Below are 21,473 nucleotides of genomic sequence, written 5' to 3'. Positions count from 1 at the left end.
CAGCAAAGCATCTGAAGATGGAGGGACAGAGAGATGGCTTCCTCTCTCACCACAACAAGAGTCAAGTGCAAAGGTATTGGCCTTTCCTATATTCCAGGTTGCGTTGCAACAGCCCTGTGCTGCAAGCACAGATCACCCTGGAAGTGATCACGCAACTGGCTTCCCAGCAACCACAGCTCAGCAGTGGCCATGTGATGGAACCCAGAAAGCACTTAATAAACCTTAATAAACATTGCACTCTTATCTACACCATCTGTTTATTCCACATTCATTCTGATTTGCTTGCACGAAGCTTATGAGGAGGTTAGCCCATGTTTGGTCTTTACTGGCCATTCATTCCAACAAGGTAATTATACAATAATGAACACTCATCCTGATGTGCTTGCAAGGTATTCACCTGTCTTTTCATTAATTAATTAATCATTCATTCATCCCACACTCTTCAGTGCATTTTTTCCTGTCACTTTCCTAACTGCAAAAAGTCCCAGTTTTTGTGTGTGTGGATTTGTTGTACTAGGACAATTGAGTCTTAGGACGCTTTAACTGCACAAACCTAGATTTCTGGTATGCACCTGAATTCCTCCCACACAATAATGAGAGTCTGGAGATATCCTTACATTATAACTCCTATCATCCTGACCACTAGCCATGCTGGCTGGGGTAGACATTGGCTACCTTGATCAAGGGCACAAAACTGAGCTACTTATCACTCCCTCCAGCAACAACACTGGGACTAGCAAACTGGACAGACAACTGGAACCAGGCAAGGAGAGGCAGGGTGTATCCTCATCACAAGAACACAATAATCCATCATACTTGTTTCCTCAACAGGCAGACCAAATAAGCCTAACATAAAGTCCTTCAACATGAGGCTCTAGTCCCCAGTCCCCTGGCAACAGAGCTATTAAAAATATATATCCCCACTAGGCTTCCAGAAGATCAGGTTAACCCTGCTAAAAGGCAATAATTCCCTGCAGAGCGGCCAAAGCATTATCTATGAAATTCCTTGCTACATAATGAAGATATTGCAACCTTCCCCAACCTAGTAGCCTCTAGATACTTTTGACTACAACGACCATCTACAACAGCTATGCTGACTGCAACTGATGGGAATTGTAGTTGTTGTAGTTGTAGTCCAAAATATTGAGAAGTCACCTGGTTGGGGAAGAACTGTTATTGAATGATACTGTTTTAGCGTCGGGGGGATTATTTTGGCCAGTAATTTTGGTAGCCACTCAATTCTTAGTTCATATAGAGTAGCTAAAAACTCTTAAAGGTTTCTCTTTCTTCTCCCTCTCTCTCTCCTGGTGCATTGGACATTGTGTTTAACTTGGAGTGGAAAAACCTAGGTTCACATTCCATTTCAGCTGGTGTTCACTGGCAGGCTTCTGTCCCATCCTAGGCTCCCTCAGCCCCCATGTCAGGAAAGCCCACACGATGATATTTCAGTATGACCCAAAGTTTGAACCATCAGCATCCAGGATGTCATTTTCCAAGTTACAGGGAAAACGCCTGGCGTGCAAAGAACAGGCAACGCAGCTGCTCCACCTAGAACTGCAGCACTTAAAATACAGCTTCCTTCCCACCCACTGCTCAGGCAAGGTGGGAAAGGTGCTTCAACGCCCAGCAACACCAACCTGGGAGGTAGAAGCGCTCCCCAGGCAGGGAGTGTTGCTACTTCTTTAAGCAGAACAGGCCACTTGCTGCAGGCTGAGCTTCTGCAGGAACCAAAACGCTCACCAAGCAAGACTTTCTCCTCCATCACCACAAAGGAATTGTGTTTATCATTGCAGGGCGAAATGGAGCACAGAGAGTTGGGAGGGGAAAAGGAGCAGCAGGAGCTCAGCAATTGCGGGGGGGGGGGGGAGCTCCAAATTGACTTGGTATCTAGCAAATAGCTAGGCCACTTCCACCTCACTGCAATCAGAAACATGGACATCTCTTCCTTTTCCAAAGGGCAAAAATCACAGACCGGTGTGAAAACTGAAACTCTTGGGCAATATGCAGCAATGGGAGTTTGAATGACAGAAGCATAGCAGAGGAGGAGGAGGAGATGGCTTTTGGTATGAACGTTCTCATGATGTCATCGACATCAGGCCTCTCAGTGGAGAATGACTAGGCAATACTACCTCTGTGAAACACACAACATTAACGGCCCAGAGGATCAGCGAGGCAAAAAAAGGACTCCTATTTCTTTGTCACCACAAAACCACTCAATACAGTACAGTGGACGCTCAGGTTGCAAACGTGATCTGTGCAGGATGCATGCTCACAACTCGCAGCATTCGCAACCCACAGCTGCGCGTCTGCGCACACACGGGTTGCGATTTGGCGCTTCTGTGCATGCGCAACCGCCAAAACCCAGAAGTACGGTAACCCACTCCGGTATTTATGGGTTTCAGTGGTCCATAGCCTGAGAAAACGCAACCTGAAGCATCTGTAACCAGAGGTATGGCTGCATATGCAATGATGAATGCTGTATTGGATCACAGAGTTCAGTTTGCAGGGATGCCTTGCAAATTGGCACAGTAGATGATGCCATAGCTTTTGATAATTTACCACACAGATACTCCCCCTCTTCACAACCACCCACTTTTCTCTCCCTCTTTCTCCGTTCCAATTTCAGAGCAGTACAGTTTACATCACGTTGCCTGGATTACAACGCATTTCTGGCTGGCTAGACTGGAGCAGCAGGTCCCCACAGACGCTGCTTAGCACGTGAACACAATATTATTATCCTCTGTCAGCAGAAAGGGAGACAAGGCTTCACAATCGTCTGGAAAACCTACCCGACTGGATTTCCATGCTGCCCAAGATCCAAGCCACCATGTGAAAAATGCTTTCTACCTCTACAACACTAGGGAAACAGTGCAAGGAAATTGGAAACACCATAAATGTGGGGTGCAGTTTGGACTGATTCCAGAGCACCCCAGCAACCTTTGGTCTTATATAGTTGCCTGCAGACCGAAGAACAGAGTAAGCTGCCTTCTATCGAGTCAGACCTTCAGACCATCTACTTCAGCATTGCCTACACAGACTGGCAGTGGCTCTCCAGGGTTTCAGGCAGCTCTCTCTCCCAGCCCTACCAAGTGGTGCTTTAGGGCAGTGTTCCCCAACCTTGGGCTTCTAGCTGTTTTTGGACTACTACAACTCCCATCATCCCTCACTAGCAAGACCAGTGGTCAAGGATGATGGGAATTGTAGTCCAAAAACAGCTGGAGGCCCAAGGTTGGGGAACACAGCTTTAGGGGACTGAACCTGAGATCTTCTGCATGCAAAAACAGGGGCTCATTCACTGAGCTATGGTGGCCCTTCCCCGAGGTTGTACGCCAGCTTCCTCTGCCACACTGCAGCAGATCCTGGGGCATGAGGAACTCCACATTTTGGCCATGTCAAGCATTTTGCTGTGCCCTCTTCAAGACCAGCAAAGGGACCTGTAGCCCCAGATCTTATTTTGAACAAGTCAGAGGCAGTGAATGAGAGAATTCACTCCCTTCAAAGTATTGGCCCCAGCCCTGTCAAGCCCTTCAAGGCTTGGGACCAGGGTACTTGGAACACCTACCTCCAAACATGCTTGCCTTTTCTCTAAGACCACTGAGCTATAGCCCTCCCCCTAAAAAAAAAGAATAAAGCTTCTAGTCCTCATGGACTAGATTTAAACTGGAAGCTGCCTGATCAAACCACTGGTCTATCTAGGTAGGTAAAGGTAAAGGACCCCTGGCCAGTTACGTCCAGTCAAAGGTGACTATGGGGTTGCGGCGCTCATCTTGCTTTCAGGCTGAGGGAGCCGACGTTTGTCCACAGACAGCTTTCCGGGGCATGTGGCCAGCATGACTAAAGCGCTTCTGGCGCAACGGAACACCGTGTCAGAAACCAGAGTGCACAGAAACACCGTTTACCTTCCTGCTGGAGCGGTACCTATTTATCTATTTGCACTGGTGTGCTTTTGAACTGCTAGGTTGGCAGGAGCTGGGACAGAGCAACGGGAGCTCACCCCGTCATGGGGATTCGAACTGCTGACCTTCCAATCAGCAAGCCTAAGAGGCTCAGTGGTTTAGACCACAGTGCCACCCGCATCCCTACTGGTCTATCTAAGTCAGCACTTAGATAGCAATAGCTCTACAGGGTTTCATACGGGGAGTATTTTCCTGGCCCTGCCTAGAAATGCCATGGCAGATTGAACTTGAGACCTTCTACGTGCAAAGTAGATGCTCTTCTATTAAAACTATGGTCCTTTCTTTTCCTGCTTCCACATATACTTAAATATTATGTTCTGGCATGTTATCTTTGTGAGACACACAGAGAAACATGCAACTACACAGCCAACATAAATATCACAAATAAATAAAAATGTAAAAGAGTGTGGTGGGCCAGCTGTTCCTCTCAAGGCTGCTGGTCCAAAGGGCTGATCCGATGTCAGACCCCATAGCAATCAGTGTATAGCTCTGCTCATTAAATTAAAAGTGCCATATAAAGTGATACAGAGGAGGAGCTTTCGTATATTCCAAAGGGGTGACTGAAAAAGAAGAAAGGAGAAAAAGTTCCTCCTTTGCTGTCTTACCTGAGGCAGCTTGCTTCTTCATTTCCACAAGCATGGTAAGAAAACTGCTTTGGGGCTCAGATGCACTCAGTGGTTTAAATTCTACACACACACCCCCACACACATACACCCCCTCTTTCTTTCACAGGGTCATTTTCCTAAACGCTGTCCAGAAGAGACACCCAAGCAGACAATGGTCCATACCATGAGAAGCGCAGTTCTGGCTAATGTGACATGCTGGTTAATGAAAACCAATTGCCGTCCTGGAATTCACAAGGGGGCTCAGCCCAGCTGGGAATAATCTTGTTTACGATGCCGGCCTAGCAAAGGGAAATTAATGTTTAAGCTGTAAAATCCATCCTCACCCCCTTTTCGTGTCTGTCTGTGTGTGTATGTCTCTTCCAAGGATATGTTCAGTCTTTGCTCTTGAGGGCTGTACATACAATGAAAGAGAAGCCCAATTTGTTCAGCTAAGGCCAAAGACGGATTTGCTTCTACTGGTGCTCCCTCCCCTCTTTCCCCTAATAATGCAAAATAGATTTTCCTGTCCAGAACAAGTTTGCCATTCATTTCCTTCCTCTCCCACCCCATAGACAATTCTCACAATTCTCTCTCTCTCTCTCTGTGTGTGTGTGTGTGTGTGTACTTGTCTAACTTGGCCTGAAGGTGAGAGTTAATGTTGACTTTCAGAAAAAGTTTTAACCTCACCAGACAAGTTTCAGCGCACCCTGTAACTCACTCACTCACTTTCAATTGCCATCAGATAAGCCTGTTGTTTAAAGGGCAGTGGCTCACATCACCCAATGCCCTTTGCATTACCAGCCTGCTAGATGTGACCAGGGATCCATCCAGCCCAGGATCCCATTCACGGCCACCCAGATACTCCCTTGCTCAGCAGCTCAAGACCAGGGCTTGATGGCATCAGGTATCACCATCACCTTCTCACAGTCTGTCCCCATCAGCACCTGGTAGGCAATTGTCTTAGGAAGACCATGACTTTGTCCAGGTCTTTCTTAAAGGAATAGAAGGCGCTTTCCTCATCTAACGTGGCAGAGAAATCCACTTATAATCAAGAGGAGCAGCAACTGCTTAAAAATTACCGTAATTTGAAGATCTTTTATTAAAAAAAAAAGCCTGCCATTATTTATTCAGTATGCAGCATTTTACATCATAAGATAAAACAAGACAGGCACTGCACCCCCAGAAACGTACAGTCATCACCTCCCAATCTGGTGCCCTCCAAATGTTGTTGGATTACAACTCCAGTCAGCCCCACCCAGAACAAATCAATGGTCAGGGAAGATGGGAGTGAGGTTGGGGAAAACTAGCCTAAAGCCAGCAGAGGTAAAGCTAACAAGGTTGAACCATGGTAAGACAGCTGGGGATTCAGCAAGAGAATTGCAGGGGAAATGGAAGATTTGAATATGGGCTAGGAGAGAGTTGGCACCATACAGACCTTCTGGGATGCTGAAAGGGATCACTGATTTAAGATTTACCACCAACAGCATATAAGCTTTCATAGTTTGCATTGGGATGCTCCAACCCCACAACCAGAATGTTCAGTAGAAATTAGGCCGTCCCTTTTCTCAAGAAAAAGCAACCTAACTAGGCCTGGCAAATAATACCCCAGATGTTCAGGGACACCTAATCTGTGACCCTCCAAACACTGCTGGACTACAACTCCCATCATCCCAGCCCATTGGCTGCTGGGAAACAGAGTCCAAATCATTCAGGGGGGCACCTGGTTGGGGAAGGCTGTTTTATTGGAACTGGAAGCTATTTAACAGCAACCCTGAAGTTTGCTTTCACCATCTATGAAGAACACAAAGTTCTGAAGCTGGCAACTTTGTAGAGCGGCCACCAGATACTGTCTCACATGACCTACGTTTCTTATGCTGTTTTCCAGCACCCAGTTCCAGGCTGGACAGTTTGCAAGGTTGTTCTTAAGGGCGTTTTTCCTCCCTTGCACTATCTATCTTGAGAGTGACGTCTGATTAGGGAAGTGAGCTCCAGCAAAGTGCAACTGTGCAGTATGGCAAGGACACCAAATCAAGGCAGCAACCCAGCCAGTTTCCCAATGAAGAAAAAGAAGTCAGTTGAGTTCAGCAGTGATTTAGACAAGCAAGCACTCAACTCTCCAGCAGCAGTTTTAGCAGGACAAAACCTGTGTTTCATTGTGGATTTCCCAGTTTTTACTTCCATCCCCCAATGTTGTGAAGTCTCGATACTGAATAGAGAGCTATTCCTCACTTTTAGCATTTTTTAAAATACAGAAGACGTTTTGAACAGGTGAAAGGATTATAGTCATTATGTCACCCACCCACCTGCCATAAAAAAAACTGTTTAGCACAGCTATGCCTCCCAGGTTTATGGGGGAAATGGTAGGCTTGGAAGCTGCCTTGTTGTATCTTCCAGATCCACTTTCCCTCTGCACGGACTTCACCAATAAGACACAGGAAGCCGTTTTATACCAAGGCAATTCATTGCTCTGTCTAGCTTATTGTCTACACTGACTGGCAGCAGCTCTCCAGGTTCTCAGGGCGGAGTCCTTTCCCAGACCAACGTGGAGATGGGTTGGAGAACTGAACCTAGGGCCTTCTGCACATGCTCTGTGACTGAACAGCAGCCCTTTCAGCAAAGGAGACTCCCACACCAATATCCGCTTTGATCGCAAAAAAATATTGACTCCCTTGTGCTAAGTTCATTGACTGCACAATGCATATGCTTTGGACAGCCTCCACCCTACTCCCCAGGTGTTCTGGACTACAACTCCCATCAGCCCCAGCGAGCAGGTGATGGGAGGCAGAGTCCAAAACACCTGGAGGAAAATCAGGTAGGAGGGGGAAGAATATACGGGTGATGCTAATAATGTACTGCATGCCTGCAGGGACAGATAGACAGACAAGCCACATCAAGGAAGGAGTCTACATGGGAACGTGCACACCCACAGCCCGCCCGTGCAACCCACAAACCACACCAGAAATCACACGGGCCGCCACGAAGGAGCCTCGACAGCAACTGGCTTTTGAGTTCCTATGACCCCACCGCGGTGATCTGAATGGAAGGGCGTGTAGGCGCCTCGTTGTTGCTGCTTTAGCGGCAACCAAAGTTAAATGGAAGGCGTCATTCTCCGTTCTTCTAAAGAGGAGCAGCCAAGCGGGGCAGGGAGAGCTCCCGAGGCTCCGGGTGGGGCAAGTCCAGACGCTCCGTTTGCGAGAGACCCGCACGCGGCTCGCCTGCGGGCCCATCAACAAAGGGAAAGCCGCTTCTGGGCAGCCCTTGGCTGAGAGGCGGAGGAGGACCGGGCCCGCTCGGGCCTGGAAGGATGGAGCGGGAGGGGGCGCCGCCGTCCTTCTCCTCCCCCGGCAGACACACACCCCAGCACCGCACTTCGGCGCGGAGCCAGCAGGCAGCCCTGCCCCGGCCAGCCCGAGAATGCAGGCGAGGAGGCGCTGCGCGAAGCAGGCCGGCAAACAGCGTCCAGAGGCAGGAAGGGATCTCCAGGCAAAGAGGCTGCAAGGAGGAGCCAGCCGGACCGCGGCCGAGCCCCCCGACGCGCACCAGCCCCCCGCCGCCAGCACCGGACCAGGCTTCCCCGCCGCCGCCCTCCCCGGCAGGAATTCTGACAGCCAGGCTGGAACCCTCTCCTTGCCCCCCCCCCCACTTTAGCATCCTTCGGCGCCTCCCCCGCCCAAGCATCCCTATCGCCCGAGGGGGGCCCACCTGGGTGTGTGTGTGTGTGTGTGTGTGTGTTGTTAAGGCAGCCCGCTCAGGGAAGGGCAGGAGAAGGAAGAGGGGGCGCCCGCCCGCCCGCCCGCCCGCCGGCGCCGCTCCCTTCTCCGAAGTAGCCGCGAGCCCACCTTTGTAGCGCTCCAGGACATCCTCGTAGGCCTGCACGAACTCCTTCTCCTGGCTGCGGTTGAGCGGCAGCTTGCCCGGCACGTAGCCGGCCATGGCGCTGCCCGCCCCGGACCGGGCCAGACCAGCTGGCGGGTGGGCGCGCGGGCTAGGGAGCGGCGATCCCTTTGTGCCGAGCCTGGTGCCTGGCTGGCTGGCTGGCTGCGCGTCGGGCGAGGAAGGCGAGAGGCGGCCGGGCGCTGGAGCTCCGCGGCGTCGGCGTCCCCCTGCCGCCGGCTCTGCTCCTGCTGCTGCTCCTTCCTTCCTTCCGCCTCGTCTCCTCCTCCTCCTCCTTCTCTTCCCGGCCTCCCGGCTCAGGCTCCACCCGCTGCTGTCAGGGAGGCCCAGGCCAGCCCCCGGCTCGGCGGCTCTCCTTCTTATTCTGCCGGCCCGGCAGGAGCCTGCTCAGCCCGGCGCAGCCCGAGTGGCGGCGGAGGCGACGCCCGGCGGCCGGCCGCCGAACTGCAGAGGCAGAGCGAGGGCAGAACCCGGCTGGCGCCACTTGGGGCGGATCCGCATCAGGAGCTGGGCTGGCCGGGAACCAGGTGCGACCACCGAACCCAGGGCCCCGAGGGCAAGGGGAAAGGCCCCGGGATGTCAGGAGGCCTCGAGATCCAGAAGAGAGGCGCGAGGAAGCGCCCGAACTAGAGGCGGAAAGGAAAAGAGGAGGACGGACTGGGACAGAAAAGCAAACTGGATCCGAAGAAGAGCAGAAGGGCGGGATGCAAACCCAGAAGGGGTTGGTTGGATTGCCCCCGCCCACAATCCAAGAAGCCTCAAAGCCCGGAGGGAGCGGGGACAGCCCACCCCCAAGTACCACCGGAATCCTTTCTGGTGAAAGAAACAGAAAAGGATGGGGGGCAGCGGACAAAGAAGTCAGGAACTCACCCCAGATCTAAATTTGTGGCAGGCCCTCCCTCTTCCTCATCCCAAGCCCTTTTGCTGCTTTTAGGAGGAAAGGCAACATGGTGCAACACTCAATGCACACCCACTCCAGTCCTTGTAGGTGATCAGGCTGTTGAATCTAACTTCTGCCCTGGTGATGTTCTCCATCACACCTGAGGGCTTGATGTGGCATATAGAGGTCGGCCCACCCTGCCCTCCTAGCATCCACCTCAACTTAGTCAAATGGCAGGGCTGATCATTTTCAGCAGAACCATGCCCAGAACCCCACCTCCACGCCTGGCCTGGCCTTCACCAGCCCTGACAGCTGAATCTTCCAACCACACGCTGCCAAATCCTAACTTCTCACCTGTCCAGTTACGGGTCCCAATAATGGCATCAATTCTGCCAGTCCTGCGGGGTCCCACACTTCATTGACACTAGAAGAACGTTCCAAACTAGTGGCCATGTCATAGTCCTTGCATGCTGTTGGAGTTGATGGTTGGTGCAAGATGAGGCCCCTTGAAGGATGAAGCCCCATCACAGAGCCCCAAAAGGCTGAGTTGCCACAAAGGCAACATTTGGGGTCTCAAATTTCAGCAGCGCCCTGTGCAACACTAACATTCACCCCCCCCCCAACTCCCATGCTCCATTCTAAAGCATTGTTTCGGCATCTCCTGCAGCGCCCCTGAGGCTCTGTGCCCAGTGTGACCAAACTGGTCATGCTCCCCTAAATCCGCCTCTGGCTGCCAAGAGTCAGAAGCATTCAGCGTGAGTTGTATGATGACATTTATTCCACTTTTGAGGTAGGCAAGTGTTTAGTCATTGGCAACCCAGTGCCTTCCAGATGGTTCCCATGGGCTGCTAATTGTTGTATTCTTATGGACCTGGAGAGCACCAGGTATTTCTGAGGTATGGGCAGCGGTAAACTGCAATCCTATGTTCACTTGCTTAAATTGTCTCCCCTCTCCCTTCATTTTCCATATATCTTGTCAAAACCTTCCTGAGCTTGGATCTGCATTGCAAACTGGCTCCTCCGGCTTTTTTCCTTGAGCAAACCTTGCACCCCATTGAAGGCATTCTTCACATCGCTGGTTCAAGGAGAAATCCACCTTGTTTCTCCAGGCACCCTGCAAGAGTGGCTGTTTTGCTACCTAGGCACTTTTGTCTTAATTAATTAGCATCTTCCCAAACCAGGTAGCGTTAGAAGCTAACACTTCCTTAAGCCAAGGTGGGGAGGGCAGAGGTCAGTGTTGCTGCTGGTACTCCTCCATGTCTGAGCTTCTTGTGTCCCACCAAGCCAAAAACATTCCACCAAGAATTCAACAAACCTTCTGGGACAGCGGGGGGGGGGGGGGCAGTAAACAAAAGCAGGGGGCAAAAGTTGGCCAGTAAACAAAAGCAGGGGGGCAAGGAAGGCCACATACCAGGCAGGTGGGCTGGAAGTAGCTCAGGCCTGTGCCACTGTTCACCCAGAATGTGATCAGTGCAAAAATAGACGTCTATGATGGTCATGTGCAATGATCTGCTTTCGGTGAAGAGAATCTGTCATAGTTGAAGAGGGACCCCGCAGCAAATGAACTGAAGAGTTTGAGCGACATCTGGTGGGAAATCCTGAGAAGTGCAAGACCCCAGAAAAGAAACCGCTTACTTTGTTATTTGGGAAGCTAGAATGTGCCCACTGACATAAATAAAGGGGATGGCAGAAGTTGCCTGGGAATTAAAGCCAGGTTCCCCCCCCCCCGGCACGCGAAAAGGAGTGAAGTATGAGATAAGTTCCTGACCGCTGTGGGCCCCAATTGTCTCCAGCTTGAAATGGAGGTGTGCAGGGCGAAAGAGTTCTCTGTATGTGCACAAAAGCAGCTACACTTTCATCAAGGGTCAATTAGCAGGAGAGTCCAAAGATTCTCTTTGTGGGATTTCACAAGATGACACAAGACCGCAGGCTGGTGGGGCTGCAATGAGTGGCAGGTAGAGGCAGGCAAATCTTACCCGTAGCTGTGGCACACACAGGGGAGAGCAAAGTTGCTTGCGCAGAAGAACTCACTGAATTGTGCCCTTTATCAATTTGTGTATGGGGGCAGTCACCTGGGCAATGGATGGGTTGAATTTATATACTCCATTTCTGCATTGAGCACCAAAATGTTTTGGAGCAACCCTGGGGGTTTTCAGAAGTGAATGAGTGTCCTGCACACAAAGTGATTGAGGGCACTATTTGATGGCATAAGACAGAGTAATAATTATTAAAATTAAAAAAACTAGGCCCAGTGAAGACATTGCCTTTGTAACATAATATTCTCTTCACAACAGAATGTGTTAAAAAACTTAAGTCTTTTTCAGCTTGATAAAGTTGATAGTCTTTACTTTTTATTTTAACTCATTCTATGTGCATATTTTATAGTGTTGTTTTTCATCTTTCAATTTTTGTCTGTTGCTGTAATTGTTCTGTTTTATATACATTATAACATGCAATAATAATAATAACAGCTTTAACTCCCCCCCCCAAAAAAAAAACACCTTAGTCTTTTTCTGAGGGGGAGAACTCCCTTCAAAATGGGCATCTTGAGACCCACTATCCTATTTAAGGATGGGGATAGGTGGAGCCAAACCAGGAGTAGTCAGCTATATATATTTCCTTCCCCCACTCTCTCTGTAACCATGGCAACCAACAGAATGGTTACTCAGCCATCTGCGTTACAATGGCAACGTGAAAAGCGCCTTATTCCATTCCAGTTTCAAGCTTCTCTCATGAGCTGACTGGCATGACAATTCTCCTCGGTGTTCTCCTATGCAGACTACATAAGCAAAACTTGAGGTTCTGGGGTTTTGAGGGGAGGGGGCCTCTGAATCCCTTGCAGGCGATACTGAGGTACAATGCAGAGAGCTGAACCCTTACGACACCCACCATGGTTCTCTGCACCTACGCTCACCCCACCCCCAAAATGCACACATTTCAAAAAAGCCATTTTCACCCTTGAAACTTTGTGACTGAAAGTAACCCCAAAAGGAGGAGGAGTAGGGATTAAGTGGTTTGTCAAAGAAAAGGTGGACCACTCCAGGCCACACTTTATAAATTCTGCACGTGCGCGCGCGCACACACACACACACACACACACACACACACACCACTTTGTAGGAAATTGGGAACATCTGGGTTGGGTCCTTCCGCTCTCACTGTCCTGTCTAGCTGCATCCTGACAGCACAATACTATACATGTCTACATGGAAGTAAGCCCCGCTGAATTTCAGGCAAATGTGTATAGGACTGCATCAAATAAACACTACCTCAGTAATCCCAGGAATGCTGTAGACCAGAATTATTAGGCCCACATTACAGCTTGAGGACTGAGGCTGAGAGACAGCAGCTTGTCTAAAGAGCAAGTGTCAATTCAGGGCTAAGCTCAGAACCCAGGGATTGCCAGTTCATAGCACATGCTCTTAACCACTTCTCAGAATGGGTTGGTGAAGCATTTAGTTCTTTTGTTTTTGAAGTGTTCTACTTGGCACACTCCAGCCCAATTCAAGCACCCTGAAGTACAAAAGGAGAGATGTCAGCGTGATTTGCCTATCCTGTACGAATGATCTTGTTTGTCACTCATCTGCAAGTGCACAGGATGAAGTAGGATTTGCAAGCATTTTTCCTGCTGAAGGGGAAGAAGGGCCAGTCATGAAATGTTGATGCAATGCAGCTGCAGGGTGGGAACAGGATATCAGTTGTGTCAGTGCAAAGCACCTCCAGTGCTGCCTAGCATAGCAGAGGTACTCTGTGCTGCAGGACCATGGAGAGAAAGTGGGCCTGGGTGTCATGAGCCCCTTGATCCTGAGTGGCATGGGACTAGAGTGGCCTGAGGGAGAATGGGCATGTGCCTTAGGGAAGGAGACATAGTCCCTCTAGCTCCCTGTCCTGCCCCATTCATGGAACAGAGGGAATCTCTATCAATAGGGGAGGATGCTGGCCAGACAGGAAAGGGGGCGGAAGAGCCAGAGGGCTCATCTCCTTCCCATCACCAAGAACCCAGCACTGCCACTGCCACTGGAAGCAGATCCACCACCCTTGGGTGCCTCAGAGCTCCTTAGCAGCTTCATAGGAAGAAAGAGACTTGTAAGTGAGCATAATGCGTCTCACCTTTAAAAGCAGGTGGGATGGGTGTGACTCTTGTCGAGAAATGTTTGCAGCTGCCATCCAGCCTGTCTTTAAAAGGGTTCAGCCCAGATTTCAGAGCTCCATTGCTTTTCAACAACTTTCCAACAAACTTTGCAGGGGGTGGGGCAGGGATTATGGGGTTTCAACTTCAGGAGACAAAAATTCAGTAGAAGATACTGTATTGGGTTTTTTCCCTTTAAAAAAAACAACAACCTCTAAATGTGTGGCAAATTTGGTTTTGAAACTTATTATCTTCTTTTTTAAAGCTTGTAAAAAGGTAAAGGTAAGGACCCCTGATAGTTAAGTCCAGTTGCAAACGACTCTGGGGTTGCTGCGCTCATCTCGCTTTACTGGCCGAGGGAGCCGGCATTTGTCTTCAGACAGTTTTCCTGGGTCATGTGGCCAACATGACTAAGCCGCTTCTGGCAAAACCAGAGCAGCGCACGGAAATGCTGTTTACCTTCCCGCTTACCTTACCTATTTATCTACTTGCACTTTGACGTGCTTTCAAACTGCTAGGTTGGCAGGAGCTGGGACCGAGCCACGGGAGCTCACCCCATCGCAGGGATTTGAACTGCCGACCTTCCAATTGGCAGGCCCTAGGCTCAGTGGTTTAGACCACAGCGCTTGCAGAATGTTTTAAATACTACTGAATATGAATTTCCAAAACACATCTTGGATGGTCCAAAAGGGAAGTTCCTCACTATCAATAACCCCCAGGTGGTTTTTACTAAAACAAACAAACCCATAAGCTTAAGCGAGAGATGCGCAAAGTAATAGAGCCTCCAAATTATAAGTTGGCTCTGTCTACAGTATCTAGCCTCTACCTGGCATTTACCAAGTGTTTCACCTCTGCCTAAATGAGACAAACATGAATTCATCCCTGATTTTCAGGAGACTCATTTATTTTAAGACACATCATGTACTTCAGATCACCAGCTTACCAGAAAAATAAACCAGGTCTCCTTTTTTTAGAACATCCCATCTCCAGAAAAGACACTCTGCACAGTGTTGCTTATTTCAGCTGTCAACTTTATCCTAAAAATAAGTAAAGCATCTGTCATGCTTAGAGCACGACAGGGAAGTGAGCACTGGGGGGGGGGGGTCCTGGACAATTTCAGCTGCAGCCTGACCTGCATTTTTGCCTCCCTGTTGCTTTCAATTGTCTGCATTTTGATTTGGCCTCAATGCTACTTAATGACAGTTGTTGTCAATTACCATTCACTTCCTAAGCATGTTTTGAAGCACAAAGTTCTCTTTTGTTTGTCCTTAACTTTCATTTATCCTCTCACACACACATCATATTTCCACCACAGCCCCACCAAACATGACTCTCTGCCAAGTGCTTATTATTGAAGTTGCATGTATTTAAATGCATTAATAATATGCAAACTAACAAGGCTTGGGAAGGAACTCATTCCCACCCACCCCCAGGAAAAAGAGAAGAAAATCACCTCTTTGCTCCTGGGCTTCTTAGTGGCACATCCCTGTTTCCAGGTGGAAACTAGAATAGTTGCAAATAACACAGAGCACCCAATAGTATAGAGCACCAAATCATAAAGGGAATGCAAAAATATTTACCACTTCATCAAGTAAATGGGAGTCGCCCTCCTTTTCCTAAACTGCTTTCCTCACCAATATCCCCCTTCCAGTCCTCAAATTCCAGCTCTCAAATTGTGGGTTTTTTATATAAACAAATAGATTTATTGCAATCATCATCTGAGGCCCTTCTTTGTGTGCCTCCTCCACCAGAGGTCCAGAGGGTAGCATCACAAGTATGGGCCTTTTCTGCAGTGGCTCCCCGTCTGTGGAATGCTCTCCCTGAGGAGACTCACTTGGTGCCTTCATGGCATATATTTAGGCGCCAGGCAAAAACATCCCTCTTCTTCTCCCAGGCCTTTGGCTAATTGAACAATATGTGGCCTTGTATCCTGCAGGGTGGGGGGTGGGTTTATTGTTTTTGTTATTATGGTATGTATTTTTGTGTTTTTATAATGTAAACTGCCCTGCGATTCTCGGATGAAGGGCAGTATAGAAATTTAATACATAAATCATATATAGGGCTCATCAACCTGGGAAGGCAGCCCATCTAGGAGAAGGAAGACTCTGTTCCTAAACCTCTGGTACCCTGCAGGATATTTTTAGGAGAAGAAAAGGTTAAGGAGTAAACTCTACACAAATCCGGAGTGGAGTCCATAAGACGGTTGAACTGCACTTGTATGCTTCCTCCTGGCAATTCCTACAGCCAAGCTGGTGCTAAACATATTGTCCTGCTTTCCTTTGGACCATAACAGTGAGGCCAAGAGGGGTTTTTTGTTGTCTCGGCAGTCCAAGACCTCCATACACACTGCCCAGGAAGGATACTTTGGTAGAGCTAATGCAGCAGTTTGACTTCACCCCTGGAGGTGCACTCCCTTGTTTCTCAAGAAAGATGCTAACAACATAAACCTGTCAAAGGGCAACACACAATTTCCTTGTATCCAGCTTGACGAAATAAGATGCTTCATTTGGGGTATACAAGAGGTTGCTTATTTACTTTAAGCTGCATGTAAAATTTTGATTAACTATTGACTAGCCAAGAGGAGCTGATTTAGAGATGGCACCTCTAGGACTGCAGCAGGAGGGGACAGTTCAAGGGTTGGCCAAGTTTCCTGCTGATACAAAATTGTTTGAAGTCGTTAAACCAAAAAGAGATTGTGAAGAGGATCTCTCCAAACTGAGGGCAGGAAAAAGGCAACTGCAATTCAGTGTAAACTAGTGTAAAGTAATGCACATTTTTTGGGGGGGGGGATCATTAATTCCACATAGAGGCTCATGGGGGTCCGAACTGGCAGTGACTGGCCAAGAATGAGACCTTGGGGTCAACTGAGCTATAGACCCAGCATGTGGCAATTGTGAAGAAGGCCAATTTCACTCTAAGGATTATTAGGCAATAAATTAAAATAAAACTGCCAGTATCATAATAGGTAAAGGTAAAGGGACTCCTGACCATTAGGTCCAGTCGCGGACGACTCTGGGGCTGCGGCGCTCATCTCGCTTTATTGGCCGAGGGAGCCGGCGTACAGCTTCCGGGTCCTGTGGCCAGCATAGCTAAGCTGCTTCTGGTGAACCAGAGCAGTGTACAGAAACGCTGTTTACCTTCCCGCCGTAGCGGTACCTTTTTATCTACTTGCACTTTGATGTGCTTTTGAACTGCTAGGTTTGGCAGGAGCTGGGACAGAGCAATGGAAACTCACCCCGTCGTGGGGATTCGAACCACCGACCTTCTGATAAGCAAGCCCTAGGCTCTGTGGTTTAACCCACAGTGCCACCTGCGTCCCTCTGCCAATATAATGAAGACATTATACAAATCAGTGGTGTGACTCTATTTGGGATAGTGCATGCAGTTGTGGTCACCTCACTTCAAAAACGATATTGTAGAGCTGGAAAAGCTTCAGAAAAGGGCAGCCCAAATGATTCAAGGGATGGAGCAGCTCCCCTATAAAGAAACGCTGTAGCATGTGGGACTTTTTGGTTTAGAGAAAAGGCTAAGTAAGAGGTGACATGATAGAAGTTCATAAAAATTATGCATGGTATGGAGGAAGGGGATAGAGAAATGTTTTTCTCCTTCTTTCACAACACTAGAATTTGTGAACATCCAATGAAATGGAATCTGGAAGACCCTCAGGATTCCTTCCAACTCTACCATTCTACAATTCAATGATTCAATGGGACAGATAAAAGAAAGTACTTCTTCATGTTCAACGTTAAACTCCCACAGGAGGCAGTGTTGGCCACCAAGTTGGACAGCTTTAAAAGAGAATTAGACAATTTCACAGAAGACAAGGCTATGAATGAATGAATTAATTAATTAATCTTTATTTGCATCAGCCATCGGCCATAGCAATAAAACAAGGCTATCAATGGCTACTACCCACAGTGGTTTTATTCTACCTCCAGTGTCAGAGGCAGTATACCTCTGAATACCAATTGCTAGGACTCATAGGTGAGGACAGTGCAGTTGTGCTCCTGTTCGACTTGCAGGCTTCCCATTGGAGCATTGGGCTGGCCACAGGATGCTGGACTACATGGCCCTTTGCCCTGATTCAGCAGGCTCCTTCTTATGGCTATATTTGCACTTCATATGTGTGAACATGTCAACTTTGCTAATGATTTGGACAAGGAAGTGGACAGCAGGCTTATCAAAACCTACAGCTGCTATAAACCTGGGAAGGACTGCAATCACAGAGGATAAACTAGGACACGAACAGTGGAATTAAATTACTAGAGTTTGATTAAAACATCTGCTTGCCAGATGTCTCTTATTTGATGGGAATGCCCCCTTTTTCAATCAAACAAAATGGATTTCCCTAAGTTTGCAATGATGTGCATTCAACTCCCTAGTGTGCAGTGGAATGACCAATGCACCCCTTGTCTGAACAATTTATATCTTGTAAAAACTGACCCACAACAAATGGCCCCTTTTCCCAGTGTCCATTTTTACTTCTTTTGGAATATGGGACTGTATTAACACTGCTTATTTCCCCCCAAAAGGTGTAGCAGCTCAATCCATCATTCCAGCAGAAAGCTATCCTTCCCCCAGCCCCTAAATGAGGTGAGTGTCATTAATGTTGAAGGCAGCCATCATCCACTGCTGCATTCATGGAAATGTCTCCCTTAAGGAGATGGTGACAGCACAAGGAGTCAGCCAGAGCTGCCTTTGTTGCCATTTTGCCTCTGAACCATTTACCTGATGCCCACTAGAGTGACGGAATAAGGCAGACCTGCTGAAGAAAGGAAAGCAGTGACTGCCCATGAGAGAACTTGCGATGAACCAGGACACTCAGAGGAGACCAACAAGTTATCTGTATTTATTCACTGCATTCTTATAAACATGCTCTTCAGAGATGCAAAATTTCCTCCTCTCCCCCTTTCTCTGCCTTTTTACATCTTGATAGCTGATGAGGCTTAATTAATAGTCCTGGATGAGTGAGTGGCTACTCCAGGCTGCTGAAACTTGTATCCTACCCCACCTGCCTGAATTGAGGATGAAGAAAAAACGGGAAAGGACTGAGAAAAAGGAAAAGAAACCTGGCTTTAGAAGCTGGCTGCTAAGAAGTTACCTTGAGGGGGAGTTTGCACTGGTATGCTGTTACGTTTGGGGGGACTGGTGCTGTTTTAGATCTAATATTGCCCTTCTGGTGCAACCTGGATACTGGTAAATAAATCAAGGTCACTAAAGCAGCTGAGGGCCCCAATGTTCTCTGCTCACAAGGGACCCAAGGCTGCTGTGAAATTTCTTCACAAATGTGAGCCAAAGTGGTACAGAGCACTAGGTCAGGCTCTGGGATGCTAAGGTTCAAATCCCCAGGAAGCTACCAGGGTGACCTGCCTCACAGAGAGGAAATGGAGAGTGGGAAAGCCACGTAAATCACCTTGACTCCTTTGGATGAAAGGTGAGATGTAGATGGAATGATAGCAGCAATTTCATTTGAAAAGAAGCAGCCAAGGCTGTAAGTAGATGAGTGCCGTGAGGTGCCTGGACATTTTGTTCCAAAAAGCACCTCCAAACTGAATGCAACCTGGATCAAAAAAATGAGCATGTCTCTCAGCACCTAGTCTTGATCCATTCTGGGACCCCTATAGCTGTATGTACGTATCCTGTAAAAAATGAAATGGGAGTTCTGAGCATTGAGCTTCCACTGTTGGTGGCCATCACTGCCTCCTGAGGGAGCAAGTTCCATAGTTTAACTATGTGCTGCATGAAAAAGTACTTTCATTTTTATCTGTCCTGAATCTCGCCACAAAAAAACTACGGTACCTTATACTGAGTGGCAAGTGGTTCATCTAGTGCAGAAGTGTCTAAACTGACTGGCCGGGACTCTCCAAGGCTCCAAGCAGGGTGCCTTCTCTCAGCTGAGATTTGAACCCGGGACCTTCTGCATAAACGCTTTGTCACTGATCTACAACCCTTCCCCAGAAAACATAGTCATTCTGATGCCCCTAGAGCAGAAGGCCACAAGGTTTGCACCCTTCATTGTTCTATAACACTGTTTTCCATAACACCGTCACAGCTTTCACCGCCTTTGCACTGCTGCTACAAAAACCACATCACAACATTTGCATTGTCACAAATGCAGAAGCAGGTGGCCCAGCAAGGTCCAGAGCAATGGGCAAGTGTTTGCCCCGCCTGAGAGGTTTTGGGTGGCCCCCAGCATGCCCTTGACCCTGGGTCAGTTGATGAAGTCCCCTTTAGTGACCACTTCACTGCTCCTTGCAGTGCTGCCATTGTCATGCCCGAGGAGGGAGCAAAGGAGCCTGTCACAGGGAGTGGACTGTTTGGAGAGGAGGCCAGGGTTGTGGAAGTACTCAGCCCAGGACTGACAAAGAAAGACCCAAGACAGAGGCAGCGATATGGAAATGAGATGCATCCAGCTGGGGGAGACGTGGGGGTGGGAGGGTGTACCAGGAAGATGCAGGGAAAGAGGGAAGGAGGAGAGACAACCACTGCATTCATCCCAGCCCATTTTCTTGTCTTTCTGGAGTTGCCACTGGAAGCCAATTGGCTACTTTAAAACTGCCCTCTGTGCCACATCTATCCTCCCAGTAGGTTTTTCCTGCCACCAGCCTAGCCTCAATGTGATGCAATGGGCAATTTCAAACTGGCATATGCACAAGTGAATTAAGTTTATGGGAAAGAGCAGTTGTTCTTTGGTACCAATCATGATAACGCCCCCTTCTCTTTGGGTTTTGCTTGCTCTAATTCAGGTCTCCTTCCCCTGCTAGCCATCACCTCCAGTCTTTGGGTTTGCCTAAGAACAGCATCTTCCACAGAAACACAGGAGGCTGGGTATGCTTCTCTCTGAGGGCAGGAAATCCTCCCCCTTTTACATTCAAAAAACAAATAGGTCCTTGGGTGAGACGTGCTTCTAATTTTAATTAAAGGGGGAGTGTGCCATTAGGGAGACACTGATCTAGTGCTAAGCTTTGCAGGGCGACATGAGTTCTTTGAGCTAAATTATTTCAGTCCTACTCATGTGACTCAGCCCCAAAACGTGACAATAAGACTGTGGCTCACCCCCCTGACTCAGCCCAGTTTTCCCAAGTGGTTCTCAGACAGACAGCTTTTAAGGTAGGGCTGTGTGCGCATATGCTCCGGCATGCTGGAGTCTGAAGTTCACCACCAGCATTTGAACATGGACCCCAATGCATGAGCATTTTGAAACTTCTTGATAGGCAGAGGTCACATTCCTGGGCCTTGTCATCTTTACTTTTATCCAACTTTCTAGGAATTGACATGCCTCTAAAGCAGGGTTTCCCCAAACCTAGGTCTCCAGATGTTTTTGGACTACATTTCCCATCATCCCTGACCTGCTAGCTAGGAATGATGGGAGTTGCAGTGCAAAAACACAGGAGCAGTCAATTACAACATTCCTAGAGTGTACATATTGAGACATGGGGAGGGATGTCTGTCCAGCCAGCAGGTAAACTTCCTGGGACAGACTTCCTCCGCATGTGACCAGAGGTGGGTGTGGCCTCACCTGTGCAGCTAATGATAAAAGCACAGGGCAGGGCAGCCATCTCTCTCTTGCCTCTTGCTCTCTCTGCCATCTTCCTTTGAAGAAGTAACATCTGCTAAGGATGCCCTCTTGGCTCCCACCCAAGAGAGGAGAAAGGGACTATCTTCCTATAAGATAGATTCTAAATGTATATTACCTTATTAAGCCTGCCTGCCTTCTGGGATCCTATTGTGAACAGAACGTGAGTAAACTCTTTTTATACTTTTTATAAAAGACTGTGTCATGTCTTGTATTTTAAGAGGGAACAAAGGGGAAATTACCAGAGTAATTGTTATAGAGGTTCTAGCGAACCTGAGCACACGTTACCGTTGCGAACTTAAAAAGGGGAATGTCTTACTCTGCTGATATTTTGGGAACTTGTTAGCACAAGTTGGATAAGGATATAATCTCACAATATATCCTCTCCTGCATCCCTGAACATTCCCACACCAGAGACCCAAGTTTGGGAAAC

General features: G+C 48.4%; 1 protein-coding gene across 5 annotated transcripts in view; it reads right to left on the bottom strand.

Annotated features, from left to right (window-relative positions):
• Nucleotides 1-21,473, bottom strand: part of MACF1 (microtubule actin crosslinking factor 1) — a 300,044-nt gene that overhangs the window by 272,006 nt on the left and 6,565 nt on the right. For 2 of the 5 annotated variants that reach the window (XM_081870341.1, XM_081870343.1), the window contains exon 1: nucleotides 8,401-8,549. The exons of the other annotated variants lie outside the window; for them this stretch is intronic. In XM_081870341.1, the coding sequence (XP_081726467.1) occupies nucleotides 8,401-8,494 (94 nt within the window). In that variant the 5' untranslated portion in view covers nucleotides 8,495-8,549. Of the gene's footprint in view, nucleotides 1-8,400; nucleotides 8,550-21,473 lie in introns of those variants that run through there. 5 annotated transcript variants of the gene reach the window in all.

The sequence above is a fragment of the Podarcis erhardii genome (assembly GCF_964252035.2).
Source record: "Podarcis erhardii genome assembly, chromosome: 7".
NCBI lineage: Eukaryota > Metazoa > Chordata > Lepidosauria > Squamata > Lacertidae > Podarcis > Podarcis erhardii.
This window is presented reverse-complemented; position numbering and strand designations above follow the sequence as displayed.